Source organism: Eriocheir sinensis, unplaced genomic scaffold (assembly GCF_024679095.1).
Source record: "Eriocheir sinensis breed Jianghai 21 unplaced genomic scaffold, ASM2467909v1 Scaffold574, whole genome shotgun sequence".
Classification (NCBI taxonomy): Eukaryota; Metazoa; Arthropoda; class Malacostraca; order Decapoda; family Varunidae; genus Eriocheir; species Eriocheir sinensis.
Window position 1 is genome coordinate 137,996 of NW_026111914.1, and position 15,991 is coordinate 153,986.

A 15,991-nucleotide genomic window follows, 5' to 3' on the forward strand; every position below is an offset into this window, starting at 1 on the left:
CTCTATGTCACGGTGCATGCGTCACTCACTGTTCAGACGCCCTTGTCCCCTCTACAGCCCCTCCCTCTCCCTCCCTCCCTCGCTGGTCTCTTACGTATATAACCATCGCTACCTTCCTCCTTCAGGCAGTGCCCATTCGTCTGCTGTAGGATGAAGGTGAGAACGAGAGGAGAGATATAGGCTGTGTGTGTGAGAGAGTGTGTGTGTGTGTGTGTGTGAGTGTGTGTGTGTGTGTCAGCTCCATTACTCATACTAATTATATTCTTATAATAAATAGCCTACATACTAAACACATATCACACTACACACATGCTAAATACATTCTCATACTAAATAGCCTATACATACTAAACACATTCTCACACTACATTGTACATTCGTATACTAAATACGTACTAAACATTCTAACTAGCCTACATACTAAACACATTATCACACTACACACATGCTAAATACATTCTTATACTAAATACCCTACAATCTAAACACATTCTCACACTATACTCACACACTAAATACTCCATTCTTATACAAAATACATACTCAATACATTCTTACACTAAATACATACTAAATACAGTTATCATTTCCTCCACGACACTTTGGGACATGGGTATTGTAGGACGCACGTTTCTTTCTTGTATTACTGCAACTCCCATTATGTACCTATTGCCTGGGGGTCGGGAAGGCATGTTTCTCCCTTCTTTGTTTCGTATAGGTACTTTTGCAACAATCAACCATCAATCAATCAGTCTAAATACATTCTCACACCACATACATACTAATCACATTATTATACTTAACATCACCGAGGCCTTGCACGAGAAGAACTTAAGAAGGTGATTATCTGAGAACATTTTTTTCTTCTTATGAGGACTAAAGTTTGATATGAGCGTCAGGTAATGGACAAACTATGAAACTATGGGTGGTGGCATGATTCATGGTTGCAAAGTAACTGATCACACTTCGTTAGGGTAAAGAGATAAATAAAAGTAAAGACGGACTCAAGGGACTGAAAGGCTAGTGCTTCGGAAATGAATTCCGAGGCGACGCGTAGCTTTAGCTAATGTTACTTTATAGATAGATAGGACTTGTTTGTTGATCATCTTTCTCTTTCCGTTTGCATGCAGTTTAATATTCGTTCTTCCGGGCAAAACATTAGATGGTCATTATGTTGACAGAGACAGAGACACCCTCGCCACTCTATCCTCAGTCTCAGAACAGTTCACATCCTTGCCACTCTCTCTATCCAGGTCTCAGTACAGTTCACACCATCGTCACATCTCTTGTTGTTGTTGTTGTTGTTGTTGTTGTTGTTGTTGTTGTTGTTGTTGTTGAAGGACTGTGACGACCTTGGGTTATGGTTGTGTTTGCTCACGGTGTTTTCATTGTACTTTTTTCCCCTTCACAGGCACATGGCGGCATCAGACAATAATAAATCACTAATCACTCATTGCAGGTCTCCGGTGTTGTGGCCCTGCAGGTGTTGGTGTCCGTGGCCAGACTCGTCTCGGGCCACTCCATCGAGTTTGGCCGTTGCAGGAGTGTTGCCGCCGACCCTCACTTCCACCCGGACGAGGTAAAAAATATGAAAAGCAAGCAAGTGTTTTATAGTGGCGCCATCTTGCTTGGCTCATGCAGCCAGATTCCCAGAGCTCATCTTTGATGCTCTTTAGAGGGTTTATCTAGATTCCAGGTTGATAGATGGTCTCCAAGACAGTATGTGAGTACTCTTAGGCCACTCGGCGATGACTGAACATTGTCAGCTTGTATAGCGGCGGGCGATTTTGAACTCGGGTTCTCAGGACGCTATGCCCGCACACTGACCTCTCACCCACCGCCTCCCCATTTGAAGGAAAAAAAAAAGCAGCTGACGGGACTATAATAAGTTATGGAGACGTTCAAGAAAAAAAAGTTAAATTACACACCAATTATTCAGAATAGCTTTCGCCCTTCCCTGCATCTGACGGGGCTGTGGTGCGTGATCGAGGTACTGAGGAAAATAAACAAGAGTACTTGCAACGCCCATGAGTCAGTCAGCTAAGAAAAGCCCTCAAATTAGCCTTCCCTGCAGGTGACGGGGCTGTGGTGCGTGATCGGGATATTGAGGAAAATAAACATGATTACAACGCCCATGAGTCAGTCAGATAAGAATAGCTCTCAAATTCTCCCCCTTCCCTGCAGCTGACGAGGCTGTGGCACGTGATCGAGATGTTGAAGAAAACATTATAACACTCATTAATCAGTCATCCAAAAATAACTCCCAAGCTCTCCCCCTTCCCTGCAGCTGACGGGGCTGTGGTACGTGATCGAAATGTTCCGGACGGGCAGCCACTGCATGACGCTCACGTTCGCGCGCACGGCCGAGGGCTTCACGGGGACGGAGGTGCGGGAGCTGGCGGCGGTCAGGGCGATCGGCCTCGACCACACCGTCTCCAACACCGGCGTCTTCACCATCAGGAGCATGGACTACCCCGCCGTCATGAAAGTGCGCTGGCCCTCAGGTGTGTGCGTTCGAGTGTTCGTACCTAAAGGTGGTATTCTTAGACAGTTCCGACTCTCACATCAACTATTTCCAAAGGCCAAAAATTAGATCAGTCGGGTTCTAATGAGTGTTTTTGTAGGTTCATGGTACAGAATAAGGGTCAAACTACCACCAGGGTCATAAAAATACCCTTGGAAATACCCACATATCCTAGGAAAGCCTTGTCAAATATGTGTACTTGAACGCAGAAATGTTTAAGAATACGACCATTATTATAACTGTCAGAACCGTGGATAGACTCTGTTAATTGCTCACCTGTGTTTTTTTTTATATTTATAGTTGTATAGTTTTTTGCAGAATTCAGTCAAGCTCGTAGAGTCTTCGATCCGATTCAAGCGTCTTTCCCTTCTGCCAATATGTATTCATGAGGTTTTGGCGCATGATATCGTTTTGGAGAGCAATTAATTTTCATACGATTTTTTCATTACGAGTGTTCTATCCGATTCGAGTGTCTGTGTCCTTTCTGTCAGTGTTCATCGACAAGCCGGCGGAGGTGACGGTAGTGGACACGGACGGGGACAACTTCGCGGTGCTTTACGAGTGCCAGACGCTGTGGGTGTTTCGGCGAACCTCCGCGGTCATCCTCAGCCGGACACCCACCCTGCCCGACGACCTGCTGGCGAGGGTGAGAAGGAACTGGGACTGGGAATAGAGAGAGTGGGGAAGGTGTGAATTGTTCTGAGACTGGGGAGAGAGAGATTGGCGATGGTGTGAACTGTTCTGAGACTGGGGAGAGAGAGATTGGCGAGGGTGTGAACTGTTCTGAGACTGGGGATAGAGAGAGTAAGGAAGGTGTGAATTGTACTGATACTGGGGAGAGAGAGAGAGAGAGAGAGAGAGAGAGAGAGAGAGAGAGAGAGAGAGAGAGAGAGAGAGAGAGAGAGAGAGAGAGAGAGAGAGAGAGAGTGTGTGCCGATGGTGTGAACTGTTTTGAGACTGGGGAGAGAGAGATTGGCGAGGGTGTGAACTGTTCTGAGACTGTGGAGTGAAAGTGGCAAGGGTGTGAACTGTACTGAGACTGTGGATAGAGTGGCGATGGTGTGAACTGTACCGCATGAGACTGGGGATAGAGAGATTGGCGAGGGTGTGAACTGTTCTGAGACTGGGGAGAGATCCATGGTATACCTTTATCATTAAGTACTCAAATTATGTCTATCTAAAGTCAAGTTTCAAGTAATCTAACAATAATCGCATGCAGTTTTAAGCGTCTATCATGATGTCTGTCCCTCTTCCAGATAAAAGAAGACCTCGTCAAAATGAACATTAAAGTTCAGAAGTTCGACAAGATCAAACACGACGAGCACTGCAAGACGCTGGGAAAGGCCGACCTCAACCTCGACCTCAACCTCCTCCTCAGACACGTGAAGGAGCGGTGGGCGCGGAGGGGCGGGAGCGGGAGGGGGAGCGGGCCCGTGGCTTCACCGCTGGTATCCCCAAAGCGACCACCGTCCAGCCCCAGACGACCTTCCAAACGAAACTAATGTGAAGGATTTGAGCGTCGCTACTACGCCTTGTCGCCGAGACCTCCCAAATAACGTTAAAAGAAATTAGGAGGATATGCTCGATCTCAGGGACCTTACAACTAACGTGAAATATTAGATGCACTCGATCTCAGAGTTCTTCAGACGATTGCTGTTGAGATTTTCATTTCGTAGTCATGAAAGAAGACTTATATACCCTACTCGATCTCAGAGTTCTTTAGACGATTGCTGTTGAGATTTTAATTTCGTAGCCGTGAAAGAAGACTTATATACCCTACTCGATCTCAGAGTTCTTTAGACGATTGCTATTGAGATTTTCCTTTTGTAGCCGTGAAAGAAGACTTATATACCCTACTCAATCTCGGGGTTCCTCAAACGATTGTCTCTGGGACCTTTCTTCTGTGGGCGTGAAAGAAGACATACCTACTCGATCTCGGGGTTCTGCAAAGGATTGTTGGCGAGACCTTCCAACTAACGTGAAGGAAAACATGTACTCGATCTCAGGGTTCTGCAAACGATAGTCTTCGAAACCTTCCAACTAACGTCGAAGGAAAGATAATTATATTCGATCTCTGGGTTTTTTATTTCTTTTTACTTGGGGTGGACTACGAGCATGTTTCACTTTATTTTATTACCCACGCGCTCCATTTAGAAGGCTCATCTTAGTATACCATAAAGATTTGTTTGCCTCCCGTCGTCTGGTAACTTGTCATCTCTCTGTGAAGAAGTGGCGGCGGTTCACAGCAATATTATATACGCGACCTGTCTACTTTATTCTATCACTACTCTGTCCTCTTTCACTGCTCTCTTCACGTACAACTTCGAGAAAAATGTCATATCTAATTGTCATAAAAATATACATATCGCTGGCCGTTTGCCCCGAGGTGCAGTGGTTAACGTGCCTAGCTACGAATTCGCCAGGGCAGTCGGCGTGAAGGTCAGCCCGAAATTGACTTTACTGAGCTTCCCATAAGCAAGCCACTCCCCCATTCCAATCAAGCTGCATGGGCTCACTGGCTTGGGAAAGGTTTTTATTTATTTATTTATTTATTTATTTTTTGGCTGAACTGCTGTGTGGGAATTTTTCTTTTTTTCTTTTAATGTTAAACGCGATGCAATGTATGTCTCCACCATTCGCGCCTTTGCAGTCTACCTCACCCCTATATATACATGCTCCCTGTTAGTGAGTTTTTTTAAGCAAACGAAGACAAAAAATCCCGCTCTTATTACTCAGTTAGTCAGTCACCATTATGCCGTTCAAATACCTAGTGCAAGAGTTAATCGGTATGTTCATTCTTTCATCCCTTCTTTTAGTAAACACTGGAACAGCCTTCTTTCCCCTGTATTTCCCGGCGTAAGCGCGGTGGGGAAAGTTTTTTTTCTTTCTTTAATATAACGGAACACAAATAATGTATCTCTCCATCACTCACACCTTTCCAGTCTAGCTCACTTCTGTATAATATTATGCTCCCCGTTAGTTTGTTAGTCACCCCTATGCCGGTCAAATACCTAAAGCAAGAGTTAACCGGTATGTTCATTCTTTCATCCCTTCCTCCAGTAACCTCCGGAACGACCTTCTTTCGTCTGTGTTTCCTGCTTCCTACGACCGGGTGCTTTCAAGAGGAAGTATCAAGATGCCTTTCCAACCGAATCTGACTGATATATTGCTTCTCTTCCTGTCCTCTGTCCTTCATATGTTTTATTTTATTTTTGTCTCGGAGCGGCCTAGTTTGTTGTAATAATGATGATGATAGTAACAATAATAATAATAATAATAATAATAATAATAATAATAATAATAATAATAATAATAATAATGTTTCGAAATAACTTCGTGTGATAGACCTAAAGCTAAATAAAGTAAGCTTATTTGATAGACCTATATGTTAAATAATGAACTAAGCTTAAATAATGATAGAGAAATACAAGCTGAACAATAAAGTAAGCTATTTGATACACCTACGTACAAGCTTAATATTAATGTAAGCTTATCAGATACACCTGCAAGCTAAATATTAAGGAACCAAGCTTATTTTTACGACAATGGAGGCGGAACACAGGCTGAACACGACCATTCTTCGCAAGTTTCCTTAAAAATCACTTCAACTGTCAACTGTAAATTTCAAGCTGTAATAAAAAAATAAATAAATAGTCAAGACAATTTTATGTATTACTAATTTACGATCAGATAATTTGAGTTTGTTAGTGTTGAGAGAGAGAGAGAGAGAGAGAGAGAGAGAGAGAGAGAGAGAGAGAGAGAGAGAGAGAGAGAGAGAGAGAGAGACAACAAAGTATTTCCTCCATCCTGTGTTGAAATCGGAATATGCAAACCATGAACACTTAGACAGTAGCCCATCATAATAAATCTCCCTGCAATATGTAAGGAGTCTATGTTTGTGGATGAGTTACTGTAGCTATAGCAAGATGGCGAAATATCATCCCCAGCGCAGGCTCTAGGTTCCACTCTCATCCAGCGTCACCATTTTATCGTACTCAAAACATCGTATTCATCAGTTCCAGGGCCCAAAACTTTCGTAGCCACACAGATAACGCGATTCTAGGTGAAGTTATCGTTAAAAGCGTTACTTGTTGGTGTTTGTTTCCTATAACTGTGAGTCAAAAACCGAAAAATACAATGTGCTGAGTGGCTGAGTACGATAATTTGGTAACGCTGCGTCCCATCCTTCAATGATATACAACCTCCATTCCTTTCCTTTGTCCTGTTCATCTCCATTACACACTTGCACAATATCTTCCAGTAATCCTTCAACCTGTGCGTGACCTGTTTTTCCTTTCTGAACCTAAATTTTTCCAACTTACACCCGTGGCTGAATGTCCTTGCGTGTCTTCCATAAGAATGCTTCGATTTTTTTCTTATCTTCCTAATTCCTTTCCTCAGTCACCTTTCTCTCCCCTCCCTACCACCGCAGCCTCCCTCTTCTTCCCTCTTTCTTTCTTTACTTCTGCCTTCTTATCCTTCCTCCTCTTCCCTCGCCCTTCTATCCAATTGACGTGTTTTTTAATCTTTTTTTCTTATCTTCCTAATTCCTTTCCTCAGTCACCTTTCTCTCCCCTCCCTACCACCGCAGCCTCCCTCTTCTTCCCTCTTTCTTTCTTTACTTCTGCCTTCTTATCCTTCCTCCTGTTCCCTCGCCCTTCTGTCCAATTGACGTGTTTTTTTATCTTTTTTTCTTATCTTCCTAATTCCTTTCCTCAATCACCTGTCTCTCCCCTCCCTACCACCGCAGCCTCCCTCTTCTTCCTTCTTTCTTTCCTTATCATCCTTCTTCCTCCTGTTCCCTCGCCCTTCTATCCCATTGACGTGTTTTTTTTATCTTTTTTTCTTATCTTCCTAATTCCTTTCCTCAATCACCTTTCTCTCCCCTCCCTACCACCGCAGCCTCCCTCTTCTTCCCTCTTTCTTTCTTTACTTCTGCCTTCTTATCCTTCCTCCTGTTCCCTCGCCCTTCTATCCAATTGACGTGTTTTTTAATCTTTTTTTCTTATCTTCCTAATTCCTTTCCTCAGTCACCTTTCTCTCCCCTCCCTACCACTGCAGCGTCCCTCTTCTTCCTTCTTTCTTTCCTTATCATCCTTCTTCCTCCTGTTCCCTCGCCCTTCTATCCAATTGACGTGTTTTTTAATCTTTTTTTTCTTATCTCCTAATTCCTTTCCTCAGTCACCTTTCTCTCCCCTCCCTACCACCGCAGCCTCCCTCTTTCTTTCTTTACTTCTGCCTTCTTATCCTTCCTCCTGTTCCCTCGCCCTTCTATCCAATTGACGTGTTTTTTTTAATCTTTTTTTCTTATCTTCCTAATTCCTTTCCTCAGTCACCTTTCTCTCCCCGCCATACCACTGCAGCGTCCCTCTTATTCCTTCTTTCTTTGCTAATCATCCTTCTTCCTCCTGTTCCCTCGCCCTTCTATCCAATTGACGTGTTTTTTAATCTTTTTTTTCTTATCTCCTAATTCCTTTCCTCAGTCACCTTTCTCTCCCCTCCCTACCACTGCAGCCTCCCTCTTCTTCCCTCTTTCTTTCTTTACTTCTGCCTTCTTATCCTTCCTCCTGTTCCCTCGCCCTTCTATCCAATTGACGTGTTTTTTAATCTTTTTTTCTTATCTTCTTAATTCCTTTCCCCTTCCTACCACCGCAGCGTCCCTCTTCTTCCTCCTTTCTTTCCTTATCATCCTTCTTCCTCTCTTATCTTGCCCTTCTATCCCCTTCGTTTCACCTCACCAACCCTCCTCCGAGGCCCGCTGATTCGTAGTTCGGGACGCTAACCACTGCACTGCTGAGACGGTCCGGGCTTTCACTCTTACCACGCACTAACAAAGTTCTCGGCTATCGCGATGCGCGTAGTAGTAAGATCGCTTATACCTTGTGGGCGGAGTAAGCGTACGGGATCCCTTGTACAGCCTTGCCACGTGTCTTCCAGCCCGCGAAGTAGAAATGTTCTAATTTAAGTAAAACCATGGTATATAGTATGGTTTTCTCTAGTTCAAGAAGAGACCGAAAGTGCATGGAAAAAGTTGGAAGTTTCAATTTCCGCATCGCTGCAAGGCTTGTCAAGTCACGGTGATCAAGAGCACAAAAGGTGTGTGTGTGTGTGTGTGTGTGTGTGTTGTCCTTTAATGTTCGTGCTTGACTTTTTTGTCCTTGAATGATTGTGCGTGTGTCCTTTTGTGTGTGTGTGGGGTGGGGTTTGGGGGGGTGAGCGCGTTTACAAAAGGCGGTAGTCAGGATCAAGACGCATATTATTGACCTAGGAAGGCAGAGGTGAGCTACGTGTGTGTGTGTGTGTGTGTGTGTGTGTGTGTGTGTGTGTGTGTTGGAGTGTGTGTGTGTGTGTGTGTGTGTGTGTGTGTGTGTGTGTGTGTGTGTGTGTGTGTGTGTGTGTGTGTGTGTGTGTGTGTGTGTGTGTGTGTGTGTGTGTGTCTGTGTGTGTGTGTGTGTGTGTGTGTGTGTGTGTGTGTGTGTGTGTGTGTATCTCTGTGTGTGTGTGTGTGTGTGTGTGTGTGTGTGTGTGTGTGTGTGTGTGTCTGTGTGTGTCTGTGTGTGTGTGTCTGTGTGTGTGTGTGTGTGTGTGTGTGTGTGTGTGTGTGTGTGTGTGTCTGTGTGTGTGTGTGTGTGTGTGTGTGTGTCTGTGTGTGTGTGTGTGTGTTGTCCTTTAATGATCGTGCTTGTCTTTTTTGTCCTTGAATGATTGTGCGTGTGTCCTTTTGTGTGTGTGTGTGTGTGTGTGTGTGGGGGGGCAGTGAGCGCGTTTATAAAAGGCGGTAGTCAGGATCAAGACGCATATTGTTGACCGAAGAAGACAGAGGTGAGCTACGTGTGTGTGTGTGTGTGTGTGTGCATTTACCTATTTGAAGTATTCAGGGCCTCAACTCAAGCTCGGACAGTCCTGTCTCCCATCTATACTTGTCCAGCTTTTCCTTCATTTTATGGACACTGCCCGCCTCAACAATGTCTTTGCTAAGTCCATTCCATGTATCCACACTCCTGTATGGAAAACTGAACTTCTTTTTGTCTTTCAAACAAGTCCCCTTGCGCAATTTCTTGCTGTGTCCTCTTAGTTGCCTCCTCCCTTCCATCTCGATTAACCCCCCAGCTGATTTGGCTCGCTTCGCTCGCCACTGTCCCCTTTTCAAGTCGCTACAAAGGTTCCCATTTAGCGGAAAAGACCCGCCCCCTTTTTACAGCCGGGTACGCCTCTGCACCCCCCTCCCCCTCATTACACACACCGCTCTGTGGCTCAGTGGTTAAAAGCTTTGCGCTGCCAGGTTTTGCGGCCTGGCAGGCTTAAGTTTGAGCCCCGCTCAGGCCGGAATTTTTCCTCTGACAAGGATCAGTTAAAGTTACTGTTCCCCCTTGAGAAGGACCAGAGGTGTGTGGTGTGTGAAGGTCCCGCCAGTACCTAGAGATCGAATAATGAGCCTTGCTCTCGTCGGGAGGCTTGATGACTGGTGATGACTGAGGCTGGTGATGAGTCCAGCTCGTGATCAGGCCGTGGGTGAATTACAAACACACACACACACACACACACACACACGCAGACCTGTCACAATAGCCTAATGCTTCAGGCTCGACGTTACCGGTGACCCCATATGCCACACAGGTACGAATCTCCCCAGTGACCGCCAGGTGTTATGCAAATGTGCGAGGGGAAGGAGGGAAGAAGAGATAAGAAGGTGAATTGAGAGGGATGAATAGAAATGAAAAAAAAAGACAAAAAAAGGGGAAGTGAGATGAAGAAATGTAAAGGAGGAGAACGAAAGAAGAAGAGGAGGAGGAATATAAGATGAGAGAAGTGATGAAAACAACTGGAATAAAAGAGAAGAAAATAGGTACATATGAAAAGGAGAGGAGCAAGAAAAGGACAAAGGAAAGGAGATGGGAAAAGAAGAAGAGGAAGAGGAGGAGGAGGAAAATAAAAATAAAAAGAAGGGAAAAAGGAGGAGAGGGAGGAGGAGGAGGAGGAGGAAAAAAAAAAGGGGGAAAAAGGAGGAGGAGGAGAAAAAGCAAATGGTAAACTAGGAACATAAGAGGAAAAATAATGATGAGAAAAAAAAAAGTGGAGGAGGACAAAAAATAAGTGCGTGTGTGTGTGTGTGTGCCCACGCTAAGCAGGTACCTTTAATTAACAATAGGCTTCAATACGTACTTACATGTGCTGGAACAGACACTCGAATACTTGTTAGGGTGACTCACTGGCGGTTATAATACGTTCTTGTGATCGTGTTGTGAACAAAGCCTCTGTACCGTGGGCGTGACAACCCTCCACCGTGAACCTGCCCGCTCTTCCCTGTCGCCTTGGTGAATGTTCTTGGTGAGACCGGGCGAAGCGTTACAGTGAACAGGTCTTGGTGATTCGCTTTGGTGCACTTTGAATCATTCCACGTGGTTACACATGGGGGTCCTCTCTCTCTCTCTCTCTCTCTCTCTCTCTCTCTCTCTCTCTCTCTCTCTCTCTTATTCTTTTTCTTCCTCATTTTTGCTCTCCTTCATTTCTTTCCTTCTTTCACTTCTTTCCTTTTCATCTCTTCTTTGTTTCATTGATTCTCTCTCTCTCTCTCTCTCTCTCTCTCTCTCTCTCTCTCTCTCTCTCTCTCTCTCTCTCTCTCTCTCTCTCTCTCTCTCTCTCTCTCTCTCTCCTACAGTAAAGGAGGGAGCCAAGGGAAAAGTCAGAATGATTGAATCCTGATTCTGATGACAGATACCGATTACTTTATTGAGTCCGATTCTGTAAAAATAAATAAATAAATAAATAAATAAATCTGTGAGCATGCCGCTCTGCAAATGTCTTCGATAGTACCGCAGGATTTCTTAGTGCGGTCCGCGGTAGTGCGGTATTTTCAGAAAGTTTGCGGTAGTGCGGTAGGCTACATTTTTTGTGATACGGTACTACCGCACTAAGTACCGCACTTGCCCACCTCTGGTCCGATTGAGATGTACTGTGATGCTGCTGCACTAGACAGAGTAGACTATTTACTGAAATGAGAGAGGTTTGCAAGCAGGGACACACATATCTTGACATCCCTGGCAGATGTAGTGCTAGGCAAAGGAGCAGAGGACAGTCTGAAGATAGTATCAGATTTCTACACTGTGGATCAAGACATCCTGATGGCTGAAACTGTCATTTTTCACAATCTTGAAGTTGAAGGTGTGGAGTTGAAAACTGTAAATCAAGTGGTAAACTATCTCCACTCAAATTCTCTGTGTGAAACTTTGCCACACTTCACCGAGGTGGCCAAAACCCTTGCAGCCATATTTGCAACGTCCTGTCAAGCATTCTCATGCTTGAGAAGACTCAAAACCTGCCTTAGGTCTACCATGGACCAGGATAGACTCTCAGCATTAGGGCTTCTCTGCATTGAAAGAGGTCATGCCAACTGAGTGGATATGAACACTGAAGTGGATCCATTTGGCAGACGAAAGGAAAGGGACAAAATGTTCTTCTAATTTAATGCCATGTATGCACGCTATTACATGTACCAGTGTTACACATATTTTCATCTGTATTTGTAAAGCTTATCCAGTATGCATAATATATGTTGATATTGTGTTCCTTTAAGTTGTGTAACATTTTAAAACTTGAGTAATTGGACACGAATTTTATTGTACTTGAGTTTTTTAAGACATAAAACAATGTAGGTATATATGATTCCAATACTCTGAATAGTGTATAGAATAGCCTACATGGTCTGGGTGTTTCTGAAATTCGGGCAAATTGGGTGTTGCCCCCCAAATAAACCCTGCCTCCTACGCCTATGGTTGTCCGAATTAGGTTTGGTTAGAATCGATCGGTTTGGCGCTGATACAAAAAAAAAAAAAAAAAAAATAGATGTAGAAAAGAAAATAAAGATAAATGTAAGCAGGCTATTCATGCGTTTAATTTTAGTGTTTCGATTAAAGGACTAATAATTTTTTTTACTCTCTCTCTCTCTCTCTCTCTCTGCGTTATTTTTCTTCCTCATTCTTGCTTTCCTCCTTCATTTCTTTTCTTCATTCTTTCTTCATTTTCTCTTTCGTTTCCTTGATTTCTTCCTCCCCCCTCCCCCGACTCTCTCTCTCTCTCTCTCTCTCTCTCTCTCTCTCTCTCTCTCTCTTCCTTCGTTTATCTTTGCATTGTTTTCCTTCCTCATTCATTCCTTTCCCTCTCTTTCCATCCTTTTTTTTCCCCCTTGATTTCTGCCCCCACTCCCCCTCTCTCTCTTTCTCTCTCTCCTTTAATTTTTTTTTGCATTCTCTTTAATCAAACTAACTTTCCCTTTTTTTGGCTTTCTAACTTAATTCTTCCTTCCTTCCTCCCCCCCCCCCTCTATATGTTTTTTTTGCATTATCTTTAATAAAAATAAATTTCATTTTTGTGGGTTTATATTTTATTTTTTCCTTTCCCCCCCTCTCTCTCTCTCTCTCTCTCTCAGCCATGTCAGTCTTTGTCGCCACCTCCAGCCTCCTCTTCCTCTTGGCCCTTCCGCTCACCCGCTCGTACCCCAACTACGTGCCAGCGGAGGCGTGTGAGAGGATGACGCCCGGCCACCACCCCTTCAAGCCGCAAACCAAATGCTCGCCTTTCGAAGTGATCGTGAGCCAAGAGAGTATCGTGGCCGGATCATCAGTGGCAGGTATACTATATAGGGTGTGGTATGTATATGGTGTTGTAAGTCCCTGTTTCTGTCTGTGAGTCTGTTTGTTTGTTTGTGTCTGTGTGTTTGAGGTTGTCTGTGTTCTCTCTCTCTCTCTCTCTCTCTCTCTCTCTCTCTCTCTCTCTCTCTCACACACACACACACAGGTTAAAATTGAATAAATATATAAATAAATAAGAAAGGAAGACAATATCAGAATCTATTAAAAGATACCAGAAACCCCCCCAAAAAATAAGTAAATAATAAATCAATATACGTAAGGTTGAAGGAAATGTTAAAATTCTGACTAATCAAATACGGAAGACCGAGGTTAGTTGTTATTGTCAATTGCCTTAATTAAGGGTTTTGGTTGCGCGGTTTGGCTGTCCGCTCGCTTCATATCACATTGCAACCTCATTGATGATATCCAGTTGATTCCACAGCGTTTGGAGCGCATCATTGCTAGAGGCAATACGAAAAGTTGAAATGACCTGCAAATTTTTGTTTCTGACAACCTCTAATTTTTCTTGTAGGTGAGTGATCAATTGTCTGTTGAATCGAATCTGTCATTCATTAGTTTCCTTTCCCTCAACCAAAAAAGCAGGAAAGATCAGAGGTGCTTCTCATAATCTGTATCTCATCCACTAATCTGTCATTCAATATTTCACTCCCATTCAACACAGCATTCAGGCATCTGGGGGTGGTACTGTAAAGCCATACTCACCTCCCTCAAAGACTCCTCCAACTGTTCGTTGCAGTTAACATCACAGGCCGGCAATACCACGAGGGATTCATGGTGCAGGCCAAGGACGTGGACAGTGGGGCAGTGATCGGGTTCTGGGATGTGGGAAAGAACAACACCCTCGCCAAACCCATGACCTGCTGGAGCCAGGTATGCATGTGTTCCTCCTTAATTAATGCAACTTCTTAAAACTTATTATCTTCTCATTATAAAGTACAATTTACAGCACTCTACATAACACCACACAGTAATATTACCTTGTGTAAAGTATACGGGGAGGCAGTGGCCGAGCGGTCAGCGTGCGGCGTGGAGAGCCCCCAGAGGACCTAGGTTCGAGTCCCCACCGATGCACGCTGACAATTTTCAACCATCACAGAGTGGTGGAAGATTACCCACATGCTGCCCAGATTTTCAGTCAACCCTAATTTCAGTGACTTTGTTCAAGAAGAACACCGGGAGACAGCATGGGCCAAGCAAGTCATACATCATAAAATTCGCCTGTGCCACTAATGGTCTGGGGGCACCCAAGAGACCCCTTGAGAAAGCCTACCGGTGCTATAGGCACCACCTAAAAATAAATATATATATATAATATATATATATATATATATAATATATATATAATATATATATATATATATATATATATATATATATATATATATATATATATATATATATATATATATATATATATATATATATATATATATATATATATATATATATATATATATATATATATATATATATATATATATATATATATATATATATATATATATATTGCATGCCTAGAATTTTGTGTGACAATCACTGAACACTTCCTAGACTCTTCCCAAGTCATCTATAAATTATCATCATCTCATTATATACTAAAGCTTGTAAAACCCACAAAGCACCACATAATAATACGAAAGTGCTATACTGCTACATCATCTGAGTCCATCAAAATGAATAGATAGTGAATAGATGCATAAATAAGCCTGTATACTTTTATAAAGGAAGCAAGGCCGAAGCAATCAACCATTTTACCTGTAACTTTTACTCCTCGTTTCTCTGTCAAGAGGATGGAAATATAATGACAGTATAGGTTCGTAGAATTACTTTAATATGTTATCAAGTAATCCCACCCACTATATTCTTGCTTATATTATCTACCAAGCATCACAATAATATGAAAGCGATATACTACTGCATCATCCGAGTATATCAAAATGCTTCCCCCCTCTCCAGGACGACACGGTGACGCACACAAACGAAGACCACAAAAACAAAGTCTCCGTGTTATGGAACGCCCCCGCAGACTACAACGGCACGGCCGTCTTCAAGTAAGTGTTTGTTTGAGCCACTGACTAGAATGTGGTGATTATTCATTTCTACCTGTACCCATATAAATAATGCGAACAGAGAACCAACTGAGTGCACATCCTTGTGTCACCAACTAGAACACAGTCATTTTTTTATTTGTCCCCATATAAAGAATGCCATTTCAGTTTCCTTTGAACTACTTTAATCTGTCTTTAAGTAATCTCGCCCATCGCTGAGAGCATTACCTTCTTTTCCCTCCCTTAGAGCGACGGTGGTGAAACGCTTCAACCTGTTCTGGGTGGGCATCACCTCCGACCCCCTCACCGTCACCTACGGGTAGCCCCCATCACGCTGCAAGTCTGAGAGTCCGGCTGTGTCTGACTTACTGTTGGTACACTTTTTATTGGGATACGGTAAAGATGAAGGATAATATTCTCTCTCTCTCTGAAAAAGGGTAAGCTAGTAATTTTCCTCCACCACATAGAGCAGCGTCACCATTTCTTGTCGACCTTACTGATTATGATGTGGACACTGGATTTTTATGGACTCTTGCTTCACATTACACTGTTTGTTGCAAGTTGTGTATCCTTTAATTCCAACCTCCTCTTGTATTATTTTATCTTGTGGGAACTTTAATTCAGTTGCCATCAGTTTTGTGTCTTGATGCTGCAGTACAGTAACTTCATTTAACAGCAAATCTAACCTGTATGGTAGCCAATGCTGCTCCCTTGACTAACCAGAGTTTACTGTGGGACTGAAGGTTATTATTAAGAGAAAGATAAATACA

At 43.3% G+C, this 15,991-nt stretch overlaps 2 protein-coding genes across 2 annotated transcripts; both read left to right on the forward strand.

Moving 5' to 3' along the window:
* On the forward strand, nt 1–4,920 carry LOC126993166 (apolipoprotein D-like). Its single transcript, XM_050852032.1, has 5 exons — nt 1–156; nt 1,460–1,579; nt 2,288–2,504; nt 3,016–3,170; nt 3,781–4,920. Exons 1-5 carry the CDS (start codon nt 151–153, stop codon nt 4,024–4,026), a joined length of 744 nt encoding a protein of 247 aa, XP_050707989.1. The 5' UTR covers nt 1–150; the 3' UTR covers nt 4,027–4,920.
* Nucleotides 4,921–12,950: 8,030 nt separating this feature from the next.
* LOC126993160 (putative defense protein 3) lies at nt 12,951–15,781 on the forward strand. The gene is made up of 4 exons (XM_050852020.1): nt 12,951–13,151; nt 13,910–14,043; nt 15,130–15,224; nt 15,469–15,781. Exons 1-4 carry the CDS (start codon nt 12,953–12,955, stop codon nt 15,542–15,544), a joined length of 504 nt encoding a protein of 167 aa, XP_050707977.1. The 5' UTR covers nt 12,951–12,952; the 3' UTR covers nt 15,545–15,781.
* Nucleotides 15,782–15,991: the final 210 nt, after the last annotated feature.

What these genes read in the sequence shown, in the direction of transcription:
- LOC126993166 (XM_050852032.1), top strand. An exon ending in CTCACTTCCACCCGGACGAG is followed by an intron (nt 1,580 to 2,287) that starts GTAAAAAATATG and finishes CCTTCCCTGCAG; the next exon opens with CTGACGGGGCTGTGGTACGT. An exon ending in GAAAGTGCGCTGGCCCTCAG is followed by an intron (nt 2,505 to 3,015) that starts GTGTGTGCGTTC and finishes CCTTTCTGTCAG; the next exon opens with TGTTCATCGACAAGCCGGCG.
- LOC126993160 (XM_050852020.1), top strand. Translation starts at nt 12,953, where the DNA reads ATGTCAGTCTTTGTCGCCACCTCCAGCCTCCTCTTCCTCTTGGCCCTT. An exon ending in CCATGACCTGCTGGAGCCAG is followed by an intron (nt 14,044 to 15,129) that starts GTATGCATGTGT and finishes CCCCCTCTCCAG; the next exon opens with GACGACACGGTGACGCACAC. An exon ending in AACGGCACGGCCGTCTTCAA is followed by an intron (nt 15,225 to 15,468) that starts GTAAGTGTTTGT and finishes TCCCTCCCTTAG; the next exon opens with AGCGACGGTGGTGAAACGCT.